The sequence below is a fragment of the Neopsephotus bourkii genome, unplaced genomic scaffold (assembly GCF_033783945.1).
Source record: "Neopsephotus bourkii isolate Nb327-2 ecotype Australia unplaced genomic scaffold, CSIRO-AGI_Nbou_v1 NB_962, whole genome shotgun sequence".
Lineage (NCBI taxonomy): Eukaryota > Metazoa > Chordata > Aves > Psittaciformes > Psittacidae > Neopsephotus > Neopsephotus bourkii.
This window is the reverse complement of record NW_026901456.1, coordinates 8,429,547-8,451,551: the sequence shown is the minus strand read 5'-3', so window position 1 is coordinate 8,451,551 and position 22,005 is coordinate 8,429,547. Positions and strand designations below refer to the sequence as shown.

Sequence of the window (22,005 nt, the reverse complement as noted above, 5' to 3'; positions counted from 1 at the left end):
TCCTCCAGGGTGCTGCAAACCAAATAGCTGTCCCCATCTCCTGGGTGCCCTTGGGAAGAGCTAACTCGCAGACTCACCCTTGAAAACACAGCTGCTAGGAACCCCCTTCCTGCCTATGCACTTGTTCATGCAACACCTTTTCTGCCCCTCCACTGGCTTCTCCAATCCTGTCACACTCAAGCTTTGGTCCCTACTGTCAGGGGGATCAACAATTCCCTCTCCCAGCTCAACTCTGCCAGTGCAGGGCTCATGCAGCTGCCTGAGCTCCTGTAATCTCCCTGCACAGACCCAGCCAAGCGCTTCATGCAGTTTCTGTACCCAGAGCATCCAGGCTTAAAGAAGCCCCATGTACAGGAAGAGTTTTCTCTCCAGCACCTGTTTATTGTAAATCTACAGAGCACTTTTCAGTATAAAAAATGATGCCTAATTTTCATTCTTATCTTACAGCAAGAAGTAATACAGTTGAACTGTATCATACCAGTCTGCATTTTCCAGACTTCCAACTTCTCTTTCCTTCAGATTTATCAGAGAAGTGAGCTTATCACAGAAGGGATTAGCCAGATTTTTCCTGCTGTTGTGCAGGCCCATTCACTGGCAGACACCTTGTGCTACCTGAGTGCTGACAGCGCCTGTGGAAGGGCTGCAGAGTGGGCCTTGTAAAGGGAAATTTTGGCAAATCTCTCTGTCACTGCTGGTCCCCCGTGTTCTAACCTGTAAGTGCTGCAGACCAGAGGGCATAGCAGTGGAAGGGGGTAAGGTCTAACCCACCAGCCATGGTCAAAGCTCATTTCCCAAAGCCCTCACTGACTTGCAAACTGGCTTTGGTGCTCCAAACCTCCTCTGAGTTTTCCAGCTCTGCCAGCAGATACAATGAAAAATACTCCCTCCGTCTACAACCCATTGACCTGGCTGTGTCCTGAGACATTGCAGCTACAGCAAAATATGCTGGAGACCTCAGTGTCTGGTTCTCTTCCAAGAGCATTTCACCTCAGATGCCTGAAAAACGTGAGCTCACATCTGATTTCTGGGAGGACTTTTTCTGTGGATCAAACAAGCAGTGAGTAACCCTTCTGTGCTCCAAGCACTGGAGGGCCACAGGGAAAGAAAGGGGTTTCTGCCACAGTAACTGCTCGCCTCAGATTGACTCCCTTTCACCAAAGCATCCCTGCATACAAAGCCTTCCTGCAACGGCTGGCAATGAAAGGCCTGTGCAAATAAAACCACAAATGCCATGGATATGCATTTTTCCTTCAAGTCATGCTGTCTTACTCCAAAATGTATGGGTAAAATGCTGTCAGATTCTGCTGTCTTGGGTTTTTGTTTGTGAGCTGGTTTGCTGGGGTTTTTTTAATCTTTCAGTTAAATTAATGCATTTTCAGCTGCTTGGTTAATGACCTAAATATGCAAATCACACGGTGAGGCTACCTTCTGCAGTTTGCCAGGCACAGATTTGAATGAGAAGCTTAAAGGACAGTGAAACCCTCATCAGAGCAGACTCAGAGCATCAGCTGCCGGGAGGAAGAGCAGTACAGCCCAGCTGCACAATGATCACACGCTGATCTCTGCTATGTTCTGCTGGAGAGCATTTGCAAGTAATTCGGATGCTGGAGTGGCTTCTGTATTGCATCTTCTCAAGGGAGGAACCAGATGAAAGATGCACATATAGCCTCTGTTGTGCTCATTGGGGCTCTTTAAGTTTGTGTTACTGAACCATAAACCAGTTGATCTATATTTACGACTGTAGCTGGAGAATTTGTCTCCAAGTTATCTGCCTGCTCCCCAGGGAAGAAGATGGAGTATGGCTGAGCTACTTTTTATGAGGAAGACCAAAATCTTTGTTCCAGCCAACTTCATCGGTTTATCCACCGGTACCATTTCTTGTTTGGGTCTTCCTTGCACTGGAGTTTACATCTTCATGCTCCCTTTCTTAACAAGTTAAAATGATAGGCATTAGTAGTGTCTGGAGGAGAAAAGCCAGCCTGGCAGGCTTCAACTCACTCACTACTGTGTGTATTGCTAGAGAAACTACTGCCTATCAGATTGTGAACCACGGCTTTTCTTTACAAAATCCCTTCCCAGACTCCACTGAATCACTCTGCCATTGCTAATTGAGTTCATTGTATTCCATTTTCCCTGTGTTGATGTGACAGGGTATTTATTTTGCATTAAATTCAGGTGAGACTTTGAGCTGACATGTCGAAAATCAATAAGCATCAGAAATCATCAGGGGAAGCCAAAATGCTAGAGGCTGAACGAGCCTGTTGGGCTTCCTGGATTCAGTCCCATGGACACAGTCATATATTCTGGAGTCGTGAACCTCACAGGGAAATAATGACATACCAAGGGATTGAAACAAAGCTATGTATAGCGTTACTTACCCCTACGGCCCGCTGAAGCACATAAATAAATCAGGCATTTTGCATTACTGTTTTGTGGACTGTTTGGAAGTAGTTCATAAATTATTGGAGAAGAAAGGTCAGGATCTTAATGAATGCTTCGGAAAATCAGCATCTTTGGGAAGGATTTGACACGCTTTGTTTACAGTGTGAGAGAGTACAAATCCTCTGAAATGCCCAAGGAGCCTTCCAGCAAAACCAGCAGAGACAAGGCTAGACGTCCCAAATATTTCTCCTAAGTAAAAACAAACAACAACAAAAAAAGCAGGAAATTAAATCCCAGACCTTCCTTAGTCGGCACTGAAAGCTATGAAGCAGGCTCCTTTCGAACATCTTTCTAGCTCACCTCTGAGCACTGGCAACAGGCGCCTGGTGACTTATCTCAATAAAAACACTCCTGGAGCCAAATACTGCTCCAGTGTGAGACCTTATCCAGGCATCTTGGTCTCATGCAAGGGACCAGGGTGGATTGAATGGGATCCTTTGTACCAGAGATTCCAAATGGCCTGCAAGCTGGGAGAAAAAGCACTTTGGGGGGCATTATCCCCCCCCTCCCCCAGGGTCCCCCTTGTTTCCACCCCAGGTCAGTCGGTGGCAGGGTGGCCCTGTATGCCCCATCCTCCAGGCATCCGTCCACAGCTCATCATGGGGATGGCTCAACAGGGAGGAAAAGGGCTGTCAAAGGTGGGAGCGAGGCTTCAGCTCCGAGCAGTTTCCCCAGGGAAAAGAAGCCAAAAGCCCATTGCAATTAACAGTCTGGAGGGCAGAGAGCAGTGCATCGAACCCTGCAGGGACGGACTGACATCAGCCAGAGTGGGTGGAAAACAGAGACAGCGCGGACAATGGTGCTGCTCTGCTTCCTCCTGGGCACGTTGTTGAAGGGAAGGGGAAAAAGAAAACGGGAATAATTGCTGCAGGGGGAGGGGGGGGGAAATAAAAATAAATCAGGGAACGGGGGGAAATTTCTGTAGAGGAACACGCAGGAGATGCTCATCGGAACAGCGAGCGTGACCTTTCGGTTGGGTGGTTTCCTCCACGCAGGGGAGCCCGCTCGGTCCCAAAGACAAGGGGCTGCTGCCACCTCCCGGCGCTCCGGATCAAGGCTAGGGCAGGGGAGGGGAGCGGGGCCGGGAAAGGGAAAGGGAAAGGGAAGCACTAGCCGAACGGAGATGCAAGGCCAGTGCTGGTTATTCGCAAGACAGCAGGGATGGTTGGGTGAGTACGTAAAAATGCTTTGGTACGGCTTGTCTGAGCACAGCATTTGAGGCATAGAATCATAGAGTCATTTAGATTGGAAAAGACCTTTAAGATCATCAAGTCCAGCTGTTACCACAGGACTGCAAAGTCCACCACTAAACCATGTCACTAAAGGCCTCATCTACACGCGTTTTGAACACTTCCAGGGATAGTGATTCCACCACATAACTGGGCAGCCTGTTCCAATGCCTGAGCACACTCCTTGTGAAGAAATTGCTCCTAATATCCAATCTAAACCTCCCCTGGAACAGCTTGAGAACATTTCCTCTTGTCAAAGGAAATCAAGGAAATAAAATCATGTGTGAAATGTTGCATTGGATATGCAATTTTGTGTATGCTGAAATACATAGGTGTTCAGATCTTCACTATGCTGGTGACCATAAAGGCAGAGCAGAGGCTCTAGATTAAGCCGTGTGCCTTTTCCCCTGATCGGAGGCTAATGAAATGATCAACCAACTGTGAACGCTTCACAGAGAAAGCACTGCAAGCAAAGCACGGAAATTCCCTTTTCCCCAGCAAGGCCCTGACTGCCAGCTAGGTCACTGACTCCCCTGGGATGTGCCAATCCACCCCATGCAGTGGCATGCTGTGGACAAGCAGGGTTAGTACTCTGAGTGGAGATAGACAGCAGGGCACGCAAAACACAGTGCAATAAGGCTGAGTAGTCACCCCCAGCAGAAACCCCTGTCCACCAGCCCCTTGAGAGGTCCACATGTTCAACCTATCCCACACAGAGCCTACCTCTGAACTCTTACGTAGCCCAAATAACCATTCCAAAATAGCTCCAGTAAAACATGACAGTGCATTCTGGAAACAATGAGTGCATTAAGGAGGAGAGTCCCTGCACTGTTCCCCAGGGCCTTCGAGATCAGCCTCTGCCTATACCTCAGGGGTATTTGTGTGTCTCCCATGACCCCAAAGCAGCCAATTGAACCTCCTCATCACTGTCACTACATTTTAGGTAGTGCTGTTGTTTGAGAGCCGGACACAGTCACAACAGGGAGCACTGCTCCTGTGTTCAAGCCCCCATCATCTTCTGTGCCTTTCCAGCCAAGGAAGTACATTTCCTACAGCTCTGTGCTCCACAGCGTGCTGGAGGTGGCAGCCACCCTGTAGGCAGTGGGCAATGATGTGTGTCCCCCACCCTGATCCCGATTTAGAGCTTCCCCAGAATTGTGGTGGTGGCAGTGCCCACTGGCACCCTTCCCCCACAGCTCTCTGGGCAGACATGCACTGGGAAAGGGCAAGCCAAGCAGGACGTCAGGCAGAGCCATGGGGCGATGTGGGGTGGCTGACAGGGATTTCCTTAGCAGCACCAGGCTGCAGAGGCAGGCCAGCTTCTCCAGGCTGGGCTGAGCCTATCCCTCCCAAGCAGAAGGACCATTTCCTGAAGAGTTCAGGGCCCTCACTGTGCATGGTCGATCTCTACAAGACAGCTGGAGTATGGCCTTGGAGGCACAGACAAGTCCTCTGGGTTTTGGTTGACTTGCATCACTCCATCATCTTGCCCCTGTATGTGCTGTACTCTAAGATGTGCCACAAACATCTGTGTCATGTCTCAACCTCACAGTTTTCCTTAAAAGCGCCAGTTGATTGCAAGTTAAGCACAGCCACATACCCTGTCTCCTGCACTGCTGTGTGGGCTGTATACAGACCTGGCTGCAATTCCCCTGGGAAAAGCCCTGCAGCTGAATCAGGAGCTGGGAAATGTGGGACTCAGCTGTCACCTACTCTCCTCACACAGGCTGGTGGTTTCCCAAGCCAGTCCTGACAAGAGGTCACACCAGAGGGACAAAGTCCGGGTTAGTGGGGGCAGAGCCCATGCCACCGCAGTGGCCTGACTGTGGCATCTCCCAAAGCCACGTGCCCAACACTAAAGCAATAGACTGCCGAGGTGTGCCTAGCATGTGTTTCATGCTTTTGAGAGAATACTGGGGTGTTTTGGATGTGTTTGGAGCCCCTTTTGTTGCCAACAGAGGCAGTTACTGCTTTTCTGACCTCACATTGTAGAGACGTGTATGGCAGAGGGCAAATCTTGAAGACAATGACAGGCAGATGAGGGGTTACAGTGGCTGCATGTAACAGAATTTGCTTTAAAGGGAAAAAAGAGGGGCGAGACCCTGGAAAGCTTTCACACTGCTCCTGATCTCCGTGTAGCTCTGGCTGACTGGCATATCAATCAGAAACCCGAAATACCAGAGCTGTGCAACCCTCGTTGGGTCCGTTTGCCTCCTTGCCTTGAGCCTCGGGGAGGTGCCGACAGAAGGAGCCCTTGGAAAAGGCTGCAACCCTGCGGGGACACGGCTTTTCCGGGAAATCCCTCCCTTTCCCATGGGCTGTCCTCTGACAGAAGCCAGGGGCAGCTTCCCGGCTGGCATCCTGCAGGTCGCTACCTGCCAGCCCCTGCTCCCAGCTTTCTCTTGGAGGAAAGGGCATCTAGCAGAGGGGACGCACCCTGCCCAAGCAGCACAATGCCATGGAGGAGAGGGGCACGTACAGCACTAAGTGCTGCTGCTGCTCCCCACGTCACTGCCACCACCATGGGGTCACTGGGGCCTGTGTGAGGATGGGGAGTTTGTAGGAGGAGGATGAATGGCCCTGGACCACTGTCTGATGCACGCCCCTCAGGGGCCCTTAATTTCTCAAGGAGGGGAAGGTAAAGCCATTTCTGCTCTGCTGTAGACAAGCAGGGTCAGCACTCCGAGTGGAGATGGCCAGCAGGGCACACAAAACACAGTGCAATAAGGATGAACAGACCCTCAGCAAAATCCTCTGGTTAGACCACCCTACACCAGTCTGCCCTGATGCTGGAAGGTGCCATCAGTGCCCTGTGAGCAGGGACCTCCACTGTCTTTCTCTCCATGATAAAATCATCAACTGAGCTCCTAACCAAAGAACTTGTAAGAAACGTTACTCACTGAAGAGTGTTACCAACACCTTATTAACAAACAGGCGAATCTGTGTAGAAAGCTGTGATGAAGAACTCCTTGAAGCCATGAGCATAGGTTATGAATGACAAGACTTTCTTTAAATTAAAATTAAAGGGAGACAATAATTTTTGCAGAGGCAAGTGCATGGAAGAGGATGAGGCGCGTACCAGTTCCAAACTGGGAATACTTTAGAGTGAGAAATGTGAAATGCTTTGAGTGACACACAGACGATAGTAAGCAGGGAGCTGTTATTATGTCCATGCTCAAGCTCTTCTGTCATAAATGGATCCCTTGGTGATGGGGGGGTTCTGGCCCTGGGGACAGGGGAGCCTTTGGTGACACATTTGGTGACACAAAACACCACTAGCCATCCCGTGTATCCTTGCACAGAGCCTTTTAGCAGCCACTCATGTTTTTAAGCTGATGGATTGCAAAGGGCTTTAAAATCAGCCCCTCTCAGAGCAGTGAGACAGTCAAGGCCTGGTGTCCCCCGGATTTGCCCCAGAAGCAAGGGGCTGCATGGGTCCTTCAGCACCCACTGCATTGCAACAGCTGCTACCTCCTCTGCACAGCTCCTGGCTTGCCCCAAACCTGCCCCCATTTCCTGCCATCAAAACCTTCACTTTCTGCTACCCAGAAGGAAAAAAAGGGGCCCCAAAATGGTTCAAATGTGATTTAATGGGACAGACACACACACACTGCTCAGACACCTGTAGGTCTGCACACATCACCCTAGAAATGTATTTCCCTATTTTTACATCTCTGAGAGGTTTCAGTAGGGGCTAAATGTTTGGGGCTGGGTTTGGGATTTTTTCCTCAGCACACGGTGGGGAGTCAAGAAAGCTCCCTCCTGGTACAGAATTGCCCTTTCCCAAAACACACTCATTCACACCTGTCCCCTGGAGATTAAAATGCAGCAGGCTGCAATTTTTTGGTAGAAAGCTTTGGGATTGCCAATAACTAATCTCAATAAAAAATAGGTTTTAAATAGTGGCAGACGCTGAGGGGGTTCCTTGCTTTCTAATTACCAGACAGTAATGTTCCTCCTTTCCCTCTCACCCCTGCTTCTGCAGCATTCCCCCCTCTCCTGCAGCCTTGCCCCTCTCCATGGCTCTCCCGCAGCCACCCTGCTCCCTGCTAGCTGCCACAGATGCTGTGATGTTGGTCCCAGTAAGGCTCCCAGCACCCGTGGCCTCGAGGGGTTTAGGCAGGGACAGGAGCCTTGGGGCACATTCACTTTCTCCAGACAATGGATAAAGCATCCTTGCTCCTGACTCCCACTCCTTCCTGGGTTTTGGCCTAGATGTGGTGGAAGAAAGTGCTCTTTAATTTTAAATAGGCCCAGAGCTTCTGTGTTTACAGCTCATATTAATATTTAAACCCATGCCATGAGAAAAACCCTGCATCTGTTTTCTCTCTTTTCCACAGCTGATCAGCAGCAAACAGAAGGAGGTTGATGGATTTTTCCCTTTGGCAGAGCAAATACTCTCTCCAGCTCTCCTCTCCAGCACGGATGTGTGCTTTTTCCTGGGAAGGATGTGCTTGTTTTGTTGTTGCCCTGTCTTGTTTTGATCCAGGAGTACCCAGAGACGTGTTGATTGAGACAAACTTGTGTTTGTTCCTGGGGAAACAGTGACCTTCTCTACTTATGAGCCAAGGTGGACCTCCATAGCTGCACCTTACATTGCAGCACTTGGATGTGAAGATCTTTACTGAGAGGACAAGCACTCACTGACCAAGTTGATTCTATCTATGGGGTTAATTATGTGGATTTGGGGTTATTACTGATGCTATGTTTTTCCTAAACACCCTGGATTTCCATCTGCATAGAAAGCTGTTTGAGTCAAGCATGAGTGCTGAAACCTTCAGTCTTGAATGCTCACACCTATGCAAGCTTGAGAGCCATGGGTGTCATGCGCAGCAATTGCAGAGGAGCTACTACCTATGCTACTACTCATCCTGCCATTAAACAGTTTTAATCATTCATTTCAGATTAAATCCTTCACACTGTGTCACACAAGTGAGCTTTGCATTGCCATCTTTACTGACGCAATGAACTGAAGAAATAGTGTGGCTGATGGGCTGTTGAATTTTGTTCCTTTTTTGATCCTTTTGCTTGCATGAAGAATAACAGGAACATGAAAGAAAGAGCAAGTCATCATCACAAAATGTGATTCCAGTGGTGGAAAGCGTGTCCTCCAGTGTTAGGCATCACCTCCAAAAGCCTTAGAGCGGAACAAATGAAACCCCCAGAGCCAATTGCGTGTTTCCTATATCTCTTTATTGACCGCCACTGACCGTGTTCTCAGGTTGAGTGCCAGATACCAGTGGAAGAGGTGGAGCTACCCTAGGATTACAGCAAGAGCAAGGGACACAGTGTGTTACGCACAGGCTGGGGAGAGCTTGCTGGGGATGTGAAGCCTCTGCACAGTGGTGAGCCCCCTCTCTCCCCTAAGGGCCTACTAAGACGGTGGAAAGACGTGCTTGTCCTCCTGTCAGTTCCCCCGAGGGAAACAACAGGGTAGTGGTGTGAAGAGATACACTTATACACTTTGCTGGGGAAAAATGTACATTGCAACCCCTGAAAAGAAGGTATTATTTCTCCTGCGGTTGCAAGGCACTCGTGGCACATTCATCACATGTACACAGGACTCCAGGTGCGGGGCTTGGCTCCTTGGCTTTCTTTTAAGAGCAACCAGTTTAACTCTGTGCGGGGTAGAGCAAGCTTGCACGGCTTTTCCCCTGCCCCAAGCCTCTCTTCAAGACCTGGTGCACCATGAGCCTGTGTTACTTGTGCACTCCCTCCTACCTGGTGATGGTTATGGACTACAGCACCAGACAAAGACCCTCTCAGCAAGTACAACAGCGTGGCAGCATGCGCCATCCATGCCATCCCCCACAGCACAGCTTGCAGGTTTAAGCTTCAAAGTCCACCAGCTGCTCACCCAGCCCCTCGTCCCATCCAAGGGAAAGGGGGGAAATAAAAGAAACAAAGGATGAGGGGTAACCAACAAAATAAACCCCTCTGATATTCACTGGTATCTATGCAATGGCTCTGGGAATGAGACCTGCAGACAGCGGCAGCCTGCATACCACAGTGGCAGGTGGGCTTAGGAGGAAGGCGCAGAGGTGGGCTTCTCCTCCCGGGACACAGGGATGGGCCTCTCGCTGTGGCTGGCATCCATGTTAGAAGGGACCTTGGGGCCAGAGAAGGTCAGCATGCCGTCGTTGGACAGGGAGCAGGTGATGGCAGCCTGGTCCACGTTGGCGGGCAGGCGGTACCGGCGGTGAAATTCACGGGAGATGTAGCCATGGTCATCCTGAGAGGCGGAGGGAAAGTGTCAGAAACCCCCAGCACCACGCTGTGCCTCACTGCCTGGTGCTGCAGCTCCACTGGACAGGGGTCCACATTCACCCTGGCACCATGATACTGTACCACTGCTATCACCAGGTACATTTCTGCTCTTATTCTATTTCACAGGTTTGTAGAGGAGGTGTCTCCCCACAATGCCCCTGAAGCTGCAAGAGCTGAGCAGAACAGCAGGATCTGATTTTGGCCATGTTATAGATTGGGATCTGGTTTTGACGGGGCCCCTGACGTGGCCTCCAATTTCAAAGGATGCTTGGAGAGAAAGTCTGGGGTTCTGCAGAGGTAAAAGCAATGTACATGCCTGGGCCCATGTATTGCCTTACTAGCCAGCAGAGGTGTATCAGCCAAAGTACACAATCCTGGCCCCCTTTTATTTTGGCCAAAAGAATGAGAAATGTTTGGGTTTTTTTTTAAGTCAGCTGTAAAAATGGCTGCTCTTTTTCCCTGGAAAAAAACAACTATATTAAAAAATACATACTTTTTCCAGGCTAGAGGTTTGTCTGGCCAAAAAAAATGCATGAGAATAATTAAACCCCCGCTGGTATAATTCACTTTTCGACCCCCACAGATATTTCCATGACATACGTGTCAAAAGTTTCCAAGCCTGAGGCACTTGGTTGTTTTTCTTTTGTTTTGTTTGGTCTTGCTTTCTCTTGCAGATCAGCGTATGAAAACCCTGTTTTCACTAACAATTCTGGCTTATGAAAACTCAGCCGTGCTTGAGCAGCGCCGGATGATGTTCTCTGTCTGGTCCAGTGTTATTAGTGAACAATGGACATCGTCATCTGATGGTTATGGAAGATGATGATTGAAAATAAATAAAAGAGGAGCGGATTAGCTCGGTATTGTCAGTTTTCAGGTTGGGGTCTATGGGAACAGGCCATGCCAATAATGACAATTGATAAATAACTTCTTTTTTTTTTCCTTCAGCTGAGGACTGCTGGAAAGAAAGAAAATGGAGCTCAGCTCCCCAGTTGCTCCACCATTATCATCATTTCCACTTACCTGTCTTTCACTGTGTTTGCCATGGATTTCCACGAAGTCATCAATAATCTTCACACTCAAGTCTTCAGGGGAGAAGTGTTTTACATCTAGCATGATTGTAAACTTGTCCCGGTCAGACCTCACCTGAAAGAACATTGTTAGACAGTAAGATCCAAGCTATAAGCACAGAGGGAACTTAAAAGATGGAGATGGTCTGGCAGTGGCAAGGTTTCTCCTTCTGTTACTACAGGCCTCAGCAAGAGTCTCCTTTGCATCGCAGGGACTCAGGGACACTGGGCATCTGCACCACTGCTACTGCTCTGGGGAGAGGCATCACTTCTCATCACTATTCTTGTGCCAGGGACTCCTTTGCACACAGCAACCTGCCAGATGCACCAGGCATGTATACTCGTCAGAGAGGGGAAATTAAAACTGGTGATACTCTCTGACAGCACACGTTTTGTCCTTTCTGCAATTTATAGTTTCTTTGTGGTTTTACCTCTAGAAGGAAACCAGCAAGAGAATGCACCAGTCCCTGAGCTTCGGATCACAGCCCTCATGGCTACATACTACTCCTACATGCTGCCTTCCGAGAAGTGCTCCAGCCTGGGCTTGCAAAAACAGCTCCTGAGGCAGAGGAAGAATCTGCAGGAAGCTCTGGCTCATTGGGGTCCTCTTCCATGCCAAGCTGCCTTCGAGGGCGCTTACTCCAGAAGCAGCCTAGCTACTCCCTTGCCATACAGCCAGCCAGCGGGCAGCAAAGGTAGCCTTTTATGTGGCAGAACCAATCATCAGGAGCCAAAATGGTTTCTGTTTCTTTAAGGGAAGCCTCCACCCTGGCAAAGGTTTCCCTTTGTACCCAAGAGGGGTCTTGGTGCTTGGTGTAGGGCCGGAGGTTCTCCTTGCCCCCTTGCACCACAAAGCAAGGCTATAGCCACCAGCTTCTGCCAGCAAGCCGCGGGTGGGGAGGAGCAGATGGAGGCATAAGTAGGTTGAGGAAGGAGGAGGAGAGGAAGTCAAAGGGTCCTTACCTCTGAAATGCCCGACTCCAGCACACTGCGGAAGAGGGACTGCCTGTAGTAGGGGCTGATAGTGGAAGAGAACAAAGGCAGGAGGTCATACTCGAGGAGACCCTCTCCGAAAAACTGGTCGAACAAACGGCTTGGAATGAGGGGTCCCAGAGCGCGCTTGAACCAGGGGTGCTGGATGGTAATGTCCATGCTTGCTGCTGCTGCAAGGGGAGAGCAGTGGGGGCTGTGCAGACGCTGAGGAGATAGCGATGCCTTGGCTGGACTGCACAGTGCATCCCCAGGGAAGCTCCCCCTATATATACCAGTCTCGCAGAATGAAGGCATTAGTGGGATTTCTCTGGAAAGACATGATCTCATGATGGAGGCAACATGGTCAGCAGAAATGCGGAGACTGACCTGGAAATGACAGTCTGGTTGGAATCTGTGCCAGATCTGCCGAAGGGATGATACCAGGCAGCAGGCTGTGAGACACAGGGTGCCCAGGGGTACTGGCAGGTCCTCTATGAGATCGAACAGCTAAACAGGACACCCCGGTGGGCATCTCAAGGATGCTTGCAAAGGAGGTCTGCTCTGTGGGTTTTTGTAACCCACCCTTAGCTTTTTGTTAATTTGCTTCTGGTTCTGCCCCTCATTGAATAAGAGACACAAAGTCTCTTCCAAATAAATGACACAGCTTTATTCCAACTGACAAAAAAGGGTTGATTCAAGCTGAAGAAAGGGAACTCTTTTTGTGACATGTTATGAAGTGTCTCCACCACTTGAGAGGGGTCTGACATGCCTGGTGCAGGGATCCTGGCAAGGCTGGCAGGAAGTGGGACTAATGCACGATGTAGAGCATGAACAGGGGTTTGACAAAACAGAGACTTTTGCAAACAAATACTTTGCCAAAAGAAAGAAGAAAAACCAAGTTTGGTCACTGACAGCAGTCCCAAAGCAGCCCTTAAGAATTTCCTTGTTCTGGTTTCATAGAATCACAGAATGGTTTGGGCTGGAAGAAACCTTAAAGCTCACTCAGTTCCAACCAACCTGCCATGGGCTGGGACACCCTCACTAGACCAAGTTGCTCAAAGCTCCATTCAACCTGGCCTTGAACACTGCCAGGGATGGGGCAGCCACAGCTTCTCTGGGCACCCTGTGCCAGGGCCTCACCACCCTCACAGGGAAGAATTTCTTCCTAATGTCTAATCTAAATCTTTAAAGCCATTCCCCCTTGTCCTGTCCCTACATGCCCTTGTAAAAAGCCCCTCTTCAGATTTCTTCTCAGCCCCTTTAGGCACTGGAAGCTTCTCTAAGGTCTTCCTGGAGCCTTCTCTTCTTCAGGATGAAGAAGCCCAGCTTTCTCAGCCTTGATCCATCAGTTCCCCCAGGACCTGCAGGTGCATCTCACCAGGTCCCATGGACTTGCGCACCTTCAAGGTCCTTATATGTTCTCAAACCTGATCTTCTACATTGGGTGGTTCCTCATTCTCCCAGTCCCTGCCTTTGCCTTCTGTGAGTTGGGCAGTGTGGCTGGAGCTCTTGCCAGTGAAGACAGAGGCAATAAAGTCTTTGAGTACCTCAGCCTTCTCCAGGTAACCACGTCTCTCGTTTCCTTCCAGAGAGGGCCCACATTTTCCCTAGTCTTTCTTTTATCAGCAATGTAGCTATAGAAGCTTTTCTTGTTGCCCCTGACATTCCTAGCCAGATTTACTTATGTCAGAGCTTTACCTTTCTTAACCCGATCCCTGGCTGCTCAGACAATTTCTTGTATTCCCCCCAGGCTACCTGTCCTTTCTTCCAGTCTCTGTAGGCTTCCTTTTTGTGTTTAAGTTAGTCCAAAAGCTCCACATGGGTCTCCTGGCATTTTTGCCTGATTTCGTCTTTGTTCAAGGTACATCATCTCTCAGCTTGGAGGAGGTGATGCTTTAATATTGACCACCTTTCTTGGACTCTTCTTCCCTTCATGTTACTCTACCAAGCAGACCTGAAGAGCCCAAAGCCTGCTCTCCTGAAGTCCAGGGAAGTACTCTCACTGTGCACCCTCCTAGCTGCCCTAAGGATCTAGATGCCACATGGTCTTGGAAAGTCATTGGCCTTCTTTTCCACACATGACCCCTCCCCACACAGTGCATGGAGGCAGGCAAGGAAAAATGGGAACCAGAAAATCACCCTATAGAGGCTTTCCTTCACAGAAAGAAGAAGTTGAGCAGAAAGACACCCCAAAAAGGAGTAGAGACCACTAAGCACAAAGACAAGAGTTTAGGTTCAACCTTACTGAGTTCCAGCAAGAAAAGGTATTGAGGTCTGGCTATAGCTCTTGGGCATGAAGGCTTTTCTGAAATCAAATGCCAAAATGAGATCAATCCCTCCTTAAGATATGGAGGGAAAACCCACAACAGACAGGCTTAACCTCCCTTTGAGTTCCATTGGCCCAAATCTGTCATTCTGCTTGAGAAAATGAAGGGAAAGCAAACAAGATTCATAAAGCATTGCCAAGGTTTTTCTTCAAGAGCTCTATGAGCGTTGGGTCTTTGCAGCCAGGAAAGAAGGAAATCTCTTCTCAGATACCCAGTACCAGAGACTTGCTAACTTGTATTTAACCAAATGACAGCAGTGACCTGAAATACGGAGAATGAAAGGAGAAATACAGGAACAGGTTCAAATCCCAAGCCATTAACTGGAGCACACAAAGTAAATAATTTATTTGGCAGGTAGAGGAAGAGGTGGAAACTGTGCCCTGATGCAGAAAGTGAGACAGGTCTTGGAGCCTCAGCCATGTGTGGATGGAATTCCTGCAGTGTGTTGGAAACATCCTCTTGTGTGTTTCCCAAACCAGAGGTTATACCAGTAGCACAGGGAGCAAAATGGCATCTTTCAGTCCTTAATAATCTGCCCAGCCCTTGAGTTCTGACCTTCAGCATGCTCCCCACGCAGGAAGAGGCCCGGATTGTTGGATCAGGGAGGAAGAAGGGACCCCAGGATGGCTGTACCTCTCTCAGCTACACCAACTTGCAGCACATCAGTGCTCTTAGTTAGGCACCAGGAAAGAAGCCTCTTGCCTACACATCACCACTTATCTCACAGGGAAACCCAACAAAATCCATTGTCTACCTAATAGCCTGAAGCTTGCTCCAGGACTGGAGCATATGTGTGATCAGAGTACTCTGCATGTTCAGCAGGATGATGGGAATGGGCTTTTGAGAGAAAAATTACAAATATATCTTCACTTAAATTTCATCTAAAATTAGGTATATTGCCACACATTTAAATACTCAGTAAGTGACAGCCAACTTTATTCCCTAGAATTAATCATTTCCATTTTGTCTTCGACGCGAATTTTGTCTCTGACGTGCATTTTTGTCTCTTATGGGCAAAATACTTCAATGAAATGTAAATTTCATTTACAAAAGTTTTTTCTGGTATAGACCTTGCACTGCCTACAACCTCGGAGCAACAAGTGATCTTCTGAGACTCTTCACATCTAATTTCCAGTGGTCTAAAACTTAGGTGTCTGGTCCAAATCTGTTGCCCAGGCTCCCTGTCCACTCAGTGTGGAAAGAGAGATCCCACCAGAAAGCTCACATTACCATGTAGGTGGGCAGGAAATGTGAAATGAGACCTTTCAGCAGTGCCTACATCTTGACCAACTAAGAAGGAAGCCTGGACAGCTGCCTTAGGGGAGGCAATTCTATTTCTAACTCCTTCCTGGTCAAGCAGAGCTGCTGAGGGGAATCCCATTCAGTGGGAGTTCATTATGAGAGGAGAAGGCAATCATTTTGCACCAGTTCAGGGGATGAGACTTCTCACAAGATGCACAATGTTTGTGCTTCATTATCACCTGCTGAGCATAAGCAGTGAGTTTTGTTGGTGTTCCTATAACAGGAAGTGCATATGCTCATGAGCGTACTCATTGCAAAGTTAGGATGGAAGTCCTACTCAAAATGTTTTCCATTAGGATCTGCTGTCTAGCTTACCTCTGAAAGAATCCCTTCCTAAACTATCATGTGTAATCACCAGCACATGAGATATTTAGTAAAGGATGCTGCCCAGGACAAGTTGCAGAAATGCTAGATCATGTTTCTGAGTAAAGCAAGCATCAGCGATCCAGCATCGCTCTTGCTTGTATTTGTATGCTATTAGTTTGTCCGCATGACCAACTCTGACCTGACAATTTCTAGGTGAGTCCAGTGCGGTTTCCAGCCCCCATGCCAAGCTCTGAACAAGCCCAACATGAAAAGTGTTTAAGTGGAGCTGTGACTGGTCAGGCGTAACCATGGAGGGTTCATACACGATTCTGAAGTGCAAATACAGCTGGGATTACTGCTTGTAACTAGTGTGTTGCAGCCACAGGAGAGGCAAGAAAGGCAACCTCTCTGAAGTGCATGCTCTCTCCAGTCAGCTGGTCTCTATTAACCTGCAGAGGGTGCAACTCTTCAGATAGCTCTTAGAGAACTCAGGAGTGAGTTCCACTGTTTCGTCTTGCAAATAGACCTGCCAACCCCAAAAGGTACAACTGTACTCATTTAGATGGCTCCCCACGTTTATATGTAAGCTGTTTAGTGATAAAGGAGTGAATAATTTACTGATAAAATTGTTGTAAGCATTCTAATCAAACTAAGTTTTCCCTGTGGAGGAGTATTTCTATGAGGTACAAAAAAAGAAGTTCATAACAGCTACACAGAGCTCGGGCAGGTAATAATGTGATACTGTTGCAAGTTTTCTTCATACCAGTCTTGCTGTGGTGGAAAATACTACATAATGTGTGTGAGGGAGCCGGTGAGTGGGAAAAAAATGACCATGCTTTTCTTAATCTTGCATAGATCTACCTTTGGAAAGGACCAAGAAGTTGATAGGAGACAGTATGGAAGCAATCAAGCTGAAAGACAGACAGCATTATCACTATGGAGCCAGAATTATCAGTTTCAGCTCTTTTGAGCTGCTACGCACTTGGTAAAAGCTCTCCCTAGAAGTGAACACGGCACATTTATTCCTATCTTTGTAAGGGAGTAGCCCTTTCTTTAGAAGACTTACTTCTTGTACCTCAAACAAAAGCATACCACCCAAGTTAATGCCATGGTCAGGAGCTCCAAACCTTTCTACCAGGTCTGAGTGGGATGCTGAGGGAGGAAGGAGCAACTGAATATAACTGCAGCTAGATTAATTTTCCTCTGCACTCAACCCCCACCAGACACCATGGAAAGCACTAAAGTAGTGATTTTTGCCGAGATTTGAATGCTGCTTGTGTCTTGCTGAAATTTATAAGGGCTGGGAGGAGGTGAGGGCATGTTACCAGTGCAATTTGCACCCATGCTTAACTGTGGTTGGGGCTGCAGGGCTAACACAGTGGGAGGGCTGACATGAGAGAAGGCAGATGTTATGTTCTTTTCTATTAGATAAGTGTTTTTTGTTAAAAGCAAAGACAACACTTGAAAACCCCTGTCTGAGGATAGTTCATAGCAAAAATGAAGCCAGTTAGTGGGAGGGTTGCTACATGCTGAGCACCTTTGAAAATCAGGACATGCATTAAGGAGTTTAAATATAGATCTAGGAGCCTACCTTTCAGCAAGTGTATTATTAAAAAAGACTTTTCATTTAAAGGCAGATCACTGTGTCCCCAGATAACTCTGCAAATTCCGATGCCTCTCTAACAGCCATCAGTGGCACAGCTGGGAGCTGCAACTTGGCTTAAAGAGTGAGGGGCTAAGCCTGAACTGCTGTAGGTCATGGTAGCTCTCTCTTCCCTCACCTCTGCAGCTGTTCCTTAATGAATGACCAACCCCTACATCAGAAGCTTTGTCCTAGGTGGTCTCCACTCTTGCTCACAATGGGTTTTGTCCCACAGGAACTGTGGTTGAAAAGCTGCAGAACATCAGAGCCAGGGAGATGGCAATCACAGCGGGGACAGGTTGTTTCTACTTTTCTACCTAAAAAGAAATCTTTGTCCCAGTGCTTTTTAAGGCACAATCCTGATTTTATTGCTGGCCTTCACAATTCTTTTTCCACTCCAATCTCTCCTTCATATTTTAGATGGATGGAGCGATTTTTATTTCCTGGCTTATAGCAATCCACAGGCAGATTTATTATTCAGCTGAATGCTGGGAAAGTTAAATATCCACTCTCCTCATACAAAGACTGATATTTATTTTATCTAAAGAATTTATATAATACCAACAGTCTGCCTTGGTGAAGCCAAAGAGGCTTAAAAAATTACTAGCAATCCCTTTTTTCCACCTCAGAGCCCACATCCTAAACACTGAACAAATCCCATCAGTGTTTAGGGCACATAACATCATTGTTGTCAAATCAATGGTGAAGTTACATGCTGTTAATCCTTGGCATTTATCCAGACAAGCTCAGCAAGTTTTAGCGGCATAATGCATTTTATGTTTTCATCAATGGATTTGCATAGGGAATGAGAGATGCTCTTTGCTTCCCAGTCTGCAGCAGCACACCCAGAGAGTGGGAGATGTGAAGGGAGCATCCAACACGTCCAGACAGCAGAACCGTAAGAGGAGCAGGTTTGGAAATTTACAGCTGCTAAGCAATGATGCTTCTCTCCATCTGTACATCTCAGAGCGCTTTCCAGAGGGGGTAAGTATCATCATGGTGACTGGGAACAAGTAAAATGACTTCTCACCCAAAAAAGCAGATTTACAGCCTGAGCCTTTGTCACTCCCCTGGTCTTTTCCATGAATAAAATCATCTCTCTTGCAACTCCACAGAGCTTGCAGCTGAGAGTCTTTCTGCCTTGCCCCAGGTCTCATCTCTGTGAGCTTTCCTCTTCCTGCAGGATAAAATATACCTTTTGCTCCTCTTCCTGCAGGATAAAATATACCTTTTGCTCAGGATATTACACCCTTTTTTTTTCAGACCAGAGAATTTGAGAGTATAGGGTTGTTCTGTGACATGATGTTTACTCATCTAAAGGAAACGATTACGCTAAGTGATATAAGAGTTTGAGGAATTGAAACCCTGAGTATTTTTCAGAGGATAGGGGAGATTATGTTTGTTGGGGTTTTGGTATGAACCTCTACCAAATAAATAAATAAATAAATAAATATGGCACATTTTAAGATATCTTAGAAAAAAAATCAAAACTTGCTATATGTTACTTTGAGTTTATATATTCTTATTTTTACTTTTTTCCAGTGCTCTTGCCAGTTTAGATATAAGTTATTTCTGCATGACCAACATAAGCATTTCTCCACTGAGCAGATCATCCTGCAAAGCCTATAGCAGAGCTACATAGAATCATATAGACCTTTTTTTTCTCCAAAGGATCAACACCCAGGTTCTGCACTTTGTAAGTATGGCATATGGGAAGGAGCAGATGTATCACAGCGAATGCTCTACCATGGATATTCACTTGTCAAATAGGCAGGGTGGAAAGCTCAGGAAGCAGATGAGAAGAGGGGAAGTGTCTGAAGAAGGGGGAAAGAGATTGCAGGAGGGGTTAGCCAGGAAGAAAAGTGACTTTATCTTGTGCTGATGTAGTGGGGAAGGAGAGGCAGAAAGAGGAGGTCTGTAGGAGCACTGGAAGAAGACTGGAAGAGAAGAGACAGTATCATGGAAGGAGGGTGGTCTGATCAGGACAAGCAGCTCCCTAAAGGGTATTCTGCAAATCCTGCAGCCACTTGGTAATCCTGCAGTGCATGACATGGTCCTGGTTTGAGTCTTCCTCTCACTGTCTGAGAAAGGCTGTAAAAGAAAACGCTAGTCACCGAAGGGAGATGTCATTGCATGAATTGCTAAACCACCCAAGGCAGCTACAAAAATTGCCTAATAACAGGTGATGCTGCAGTAGTTCTTTAGTGCTGAGGCATAACCTGGTACTGCGAACTGAGCTGTTTATTGGTGCTAAACGGACTGTGGACATTGGCTTACAGAGAAGACAGGAGGTGGACAGGGCAAGAAGGCAGGACCAGCTTTGAAAGGGGCTGATAAAAGGGGACTGAGCAGGCAAGCCATATTATTGATTCAGGTTAGAGAGTGAGAGGCATTGAGAAACCTGTTGGTACCACAGTGGCTGAAACCAACATGATTCTTCACCAGGTTCTATGTGTACACAGGCTACTGGCATAATCAAGTTATTTAAAGTTAACCTAGATAACCTACCCTGACTGCACAACACAAACAGCATCCAGATACTACTGCAGGGAACATGTCCTTTAAGAGGCAACCACAGGGATGAACCTCTCTGAACCTCCACTTGTTTAGAAGCACCTGTGCAGTGCCATAGGATCTGTAAATCTCCCTGTGCCGAGGACAAACACAAAACAATCACAGCTTTCATCTGGCTCAAAGGAATCCACTCTGCTCATCCAACAGCCTAATCAGAGCAAAAAAAAGGCTAGCTCTTGATGGGATCATGATCCCCATCCCTTACGCCTGGATAACAGTCTGTTAGGGTGGCAGCTGTCTGGTGACTTGGAGAATTTATTTTTGCAGTAGCTCCGTGATGGGAACCTTAGAAAAAAACATCAGTTGACACAGAAAGACCCTAATGAACCGTTTGTCTAAGCTGCTCCCAAATCCTCTTGCTGAGTTTACGTGCACTCATGTGCAGATGAGCATTAGTATCAGGGTGATGGAGGCTAGCAGTGAAAAGATTAGCACGACAGGCCGGAGGACAAAATGCTGAGACCGGCTCCGCATGCATCACTGTGTGTGTGCCCACTGACAATGGCAGGGCCTGCTCTCAGCAGTGCTCCTCAGCTGTTACACACCGCAGGTTTATGGCAGCTTTGCATTGCCAGAGGAGGGGAAGGGCTCCATACGGGCCAGGAATCCCCTTGATGTCTCTCTATGATCTTGCAAGATAAATAGAGCACATGGGAGAGGAACTGGAGCACGCTCCTGGGGAGAAGACCATAAGCTAAAGGAGAATGAAGCTGAAGAGCATCACATTTCCCAGACATTAACCCATAGGAGAGCATTATGCTCAGGCACAGCAGATGGGATAAAACTTCAGACAGTTGATGCAGTACTAACAGCCACAGCTCTGCTGTGTATAATTAAGGTTAAATGATAAAGATCGTCACAGCATCTCCAGTCAAAAACAACTCTCTTTTCTCTTTTTTCTTTTCCCTCCTCAGACACTTTATGCATTTTGTCAAAAGGTCATTGCTGGGGAACTAAATACATTGAGGGAAAACAAGCAAACAGAAAAATCCCCACTGCAGCTGTTGAGTAAAAGAAATGAAGGGAAGTTGTATGATACAGATGGGATGAGGAGTGCAGAGAAGGGGAGTCACAGCTGTGGTGCAACAATAGGAGGGAAACTTAGAGCAATCATTTTTAAATGCAAGCCCCCAAATCTACACTCACAGCATGCAAACACAAAAGTCCTTGTGTAACATTTCTCACTTATGAGAGTGACATAATGACCTGTAGATCACACAGGAGCTTTTCAGTGACTCAGTGAGGATGCCCTCAGCTATAACGGTTTAAGGAATGGACTTCATGAGCAGCTGTGGATGTAGGAGAGTGGTTCTAGGCACTTCTGATGGCATTCGGGCAGATGAGGATATGAAAATTTGCACTAAGTAATGCTGCCCGACACTTGGTGTTCTTTCTCCACCTACTGCATGACAAGAGGAATGCTCTACACCCTCACTGAGCTACCTGAGAACTGACTCTTGACTGCTACACAGTTTTGCCACTGACTGAATGTGTTCAACCTTCCTTTCGCACTCCAAAGTCTTGTCTGGCTCTCGCCATTGACTCCCCAATTTTACGCACCAGGATACCTCTGTGAATTTCTGTGTTGCTGAGTGATTAAAACCTTCTGCAAGTGTTGTTCAGTCTTCCTCTGGGCCTGTGTTGCTTTACAGTGCTGTTCCGGGGTACCTAAAACAGTTGTTACTTCCATAGAGCTGCTTGCCCTTCACACCACCTCAGCAAAAAGCAGGCTACCACCTTTGAAGGGCACGAAGATTTGACTGCTTTTACAGCCCTGTGGGTGGCCACCCTTTTTCAGTGTCCCAACCTGTGCTGGAAACTGGCTTCTGCCTCCAGGGATGACCTGAGGGTAAGGGGGGATAAAAGACAGAGGACAG

At 47.6% G+C, this 22,005-nt stretch overlaps 1 protein-coding gene and 1 long non-coding RNA gene across 2 annotated transcripts; one reads left to right on the top strand and one right to left on the bottom strand.

The window, feature by feature from the left end:
- The first annotated feature begins 417 nt into the window (after positions 1-417).
- Positions 418-1,735, top strand: LOC133215362 (uncharacterized). Its single transcript, XR_009726395.1, has 2 exons — positions 418-1,005; positions 1,443-1,735. It is a non-coding gene; the product is annotated as an uncharacterized LOC133215362 (long non-coding RNA).
- Positions 1,736-8,912: 7,177 nt separating this feature from the next.
- Positions 8,913-12,362, bottom strand: CRYAA (crystallin alpha A). Its single transcript, XM_061359368.1, has 3 exons — positions 11,969-12,362; positions 10,959-11,081; positions 8,913-9,903 (listed from the first exon to the last, which is right to left on the bottom strand). The coding sequence occupies exons 1-3, from the start codon at positions 12,323-12,325 to the stop codon at positions 9,694-9,696; spliced, it is 690 nt and encodes a 229-aa protein (XP_061215352.1). The 5' UTR covers positions 12,326-12,362; the 3' UTR covers positions 8,913-9,693.
- Positions 12,363-22,005: the final 9,643 nt, after the last annotated feature.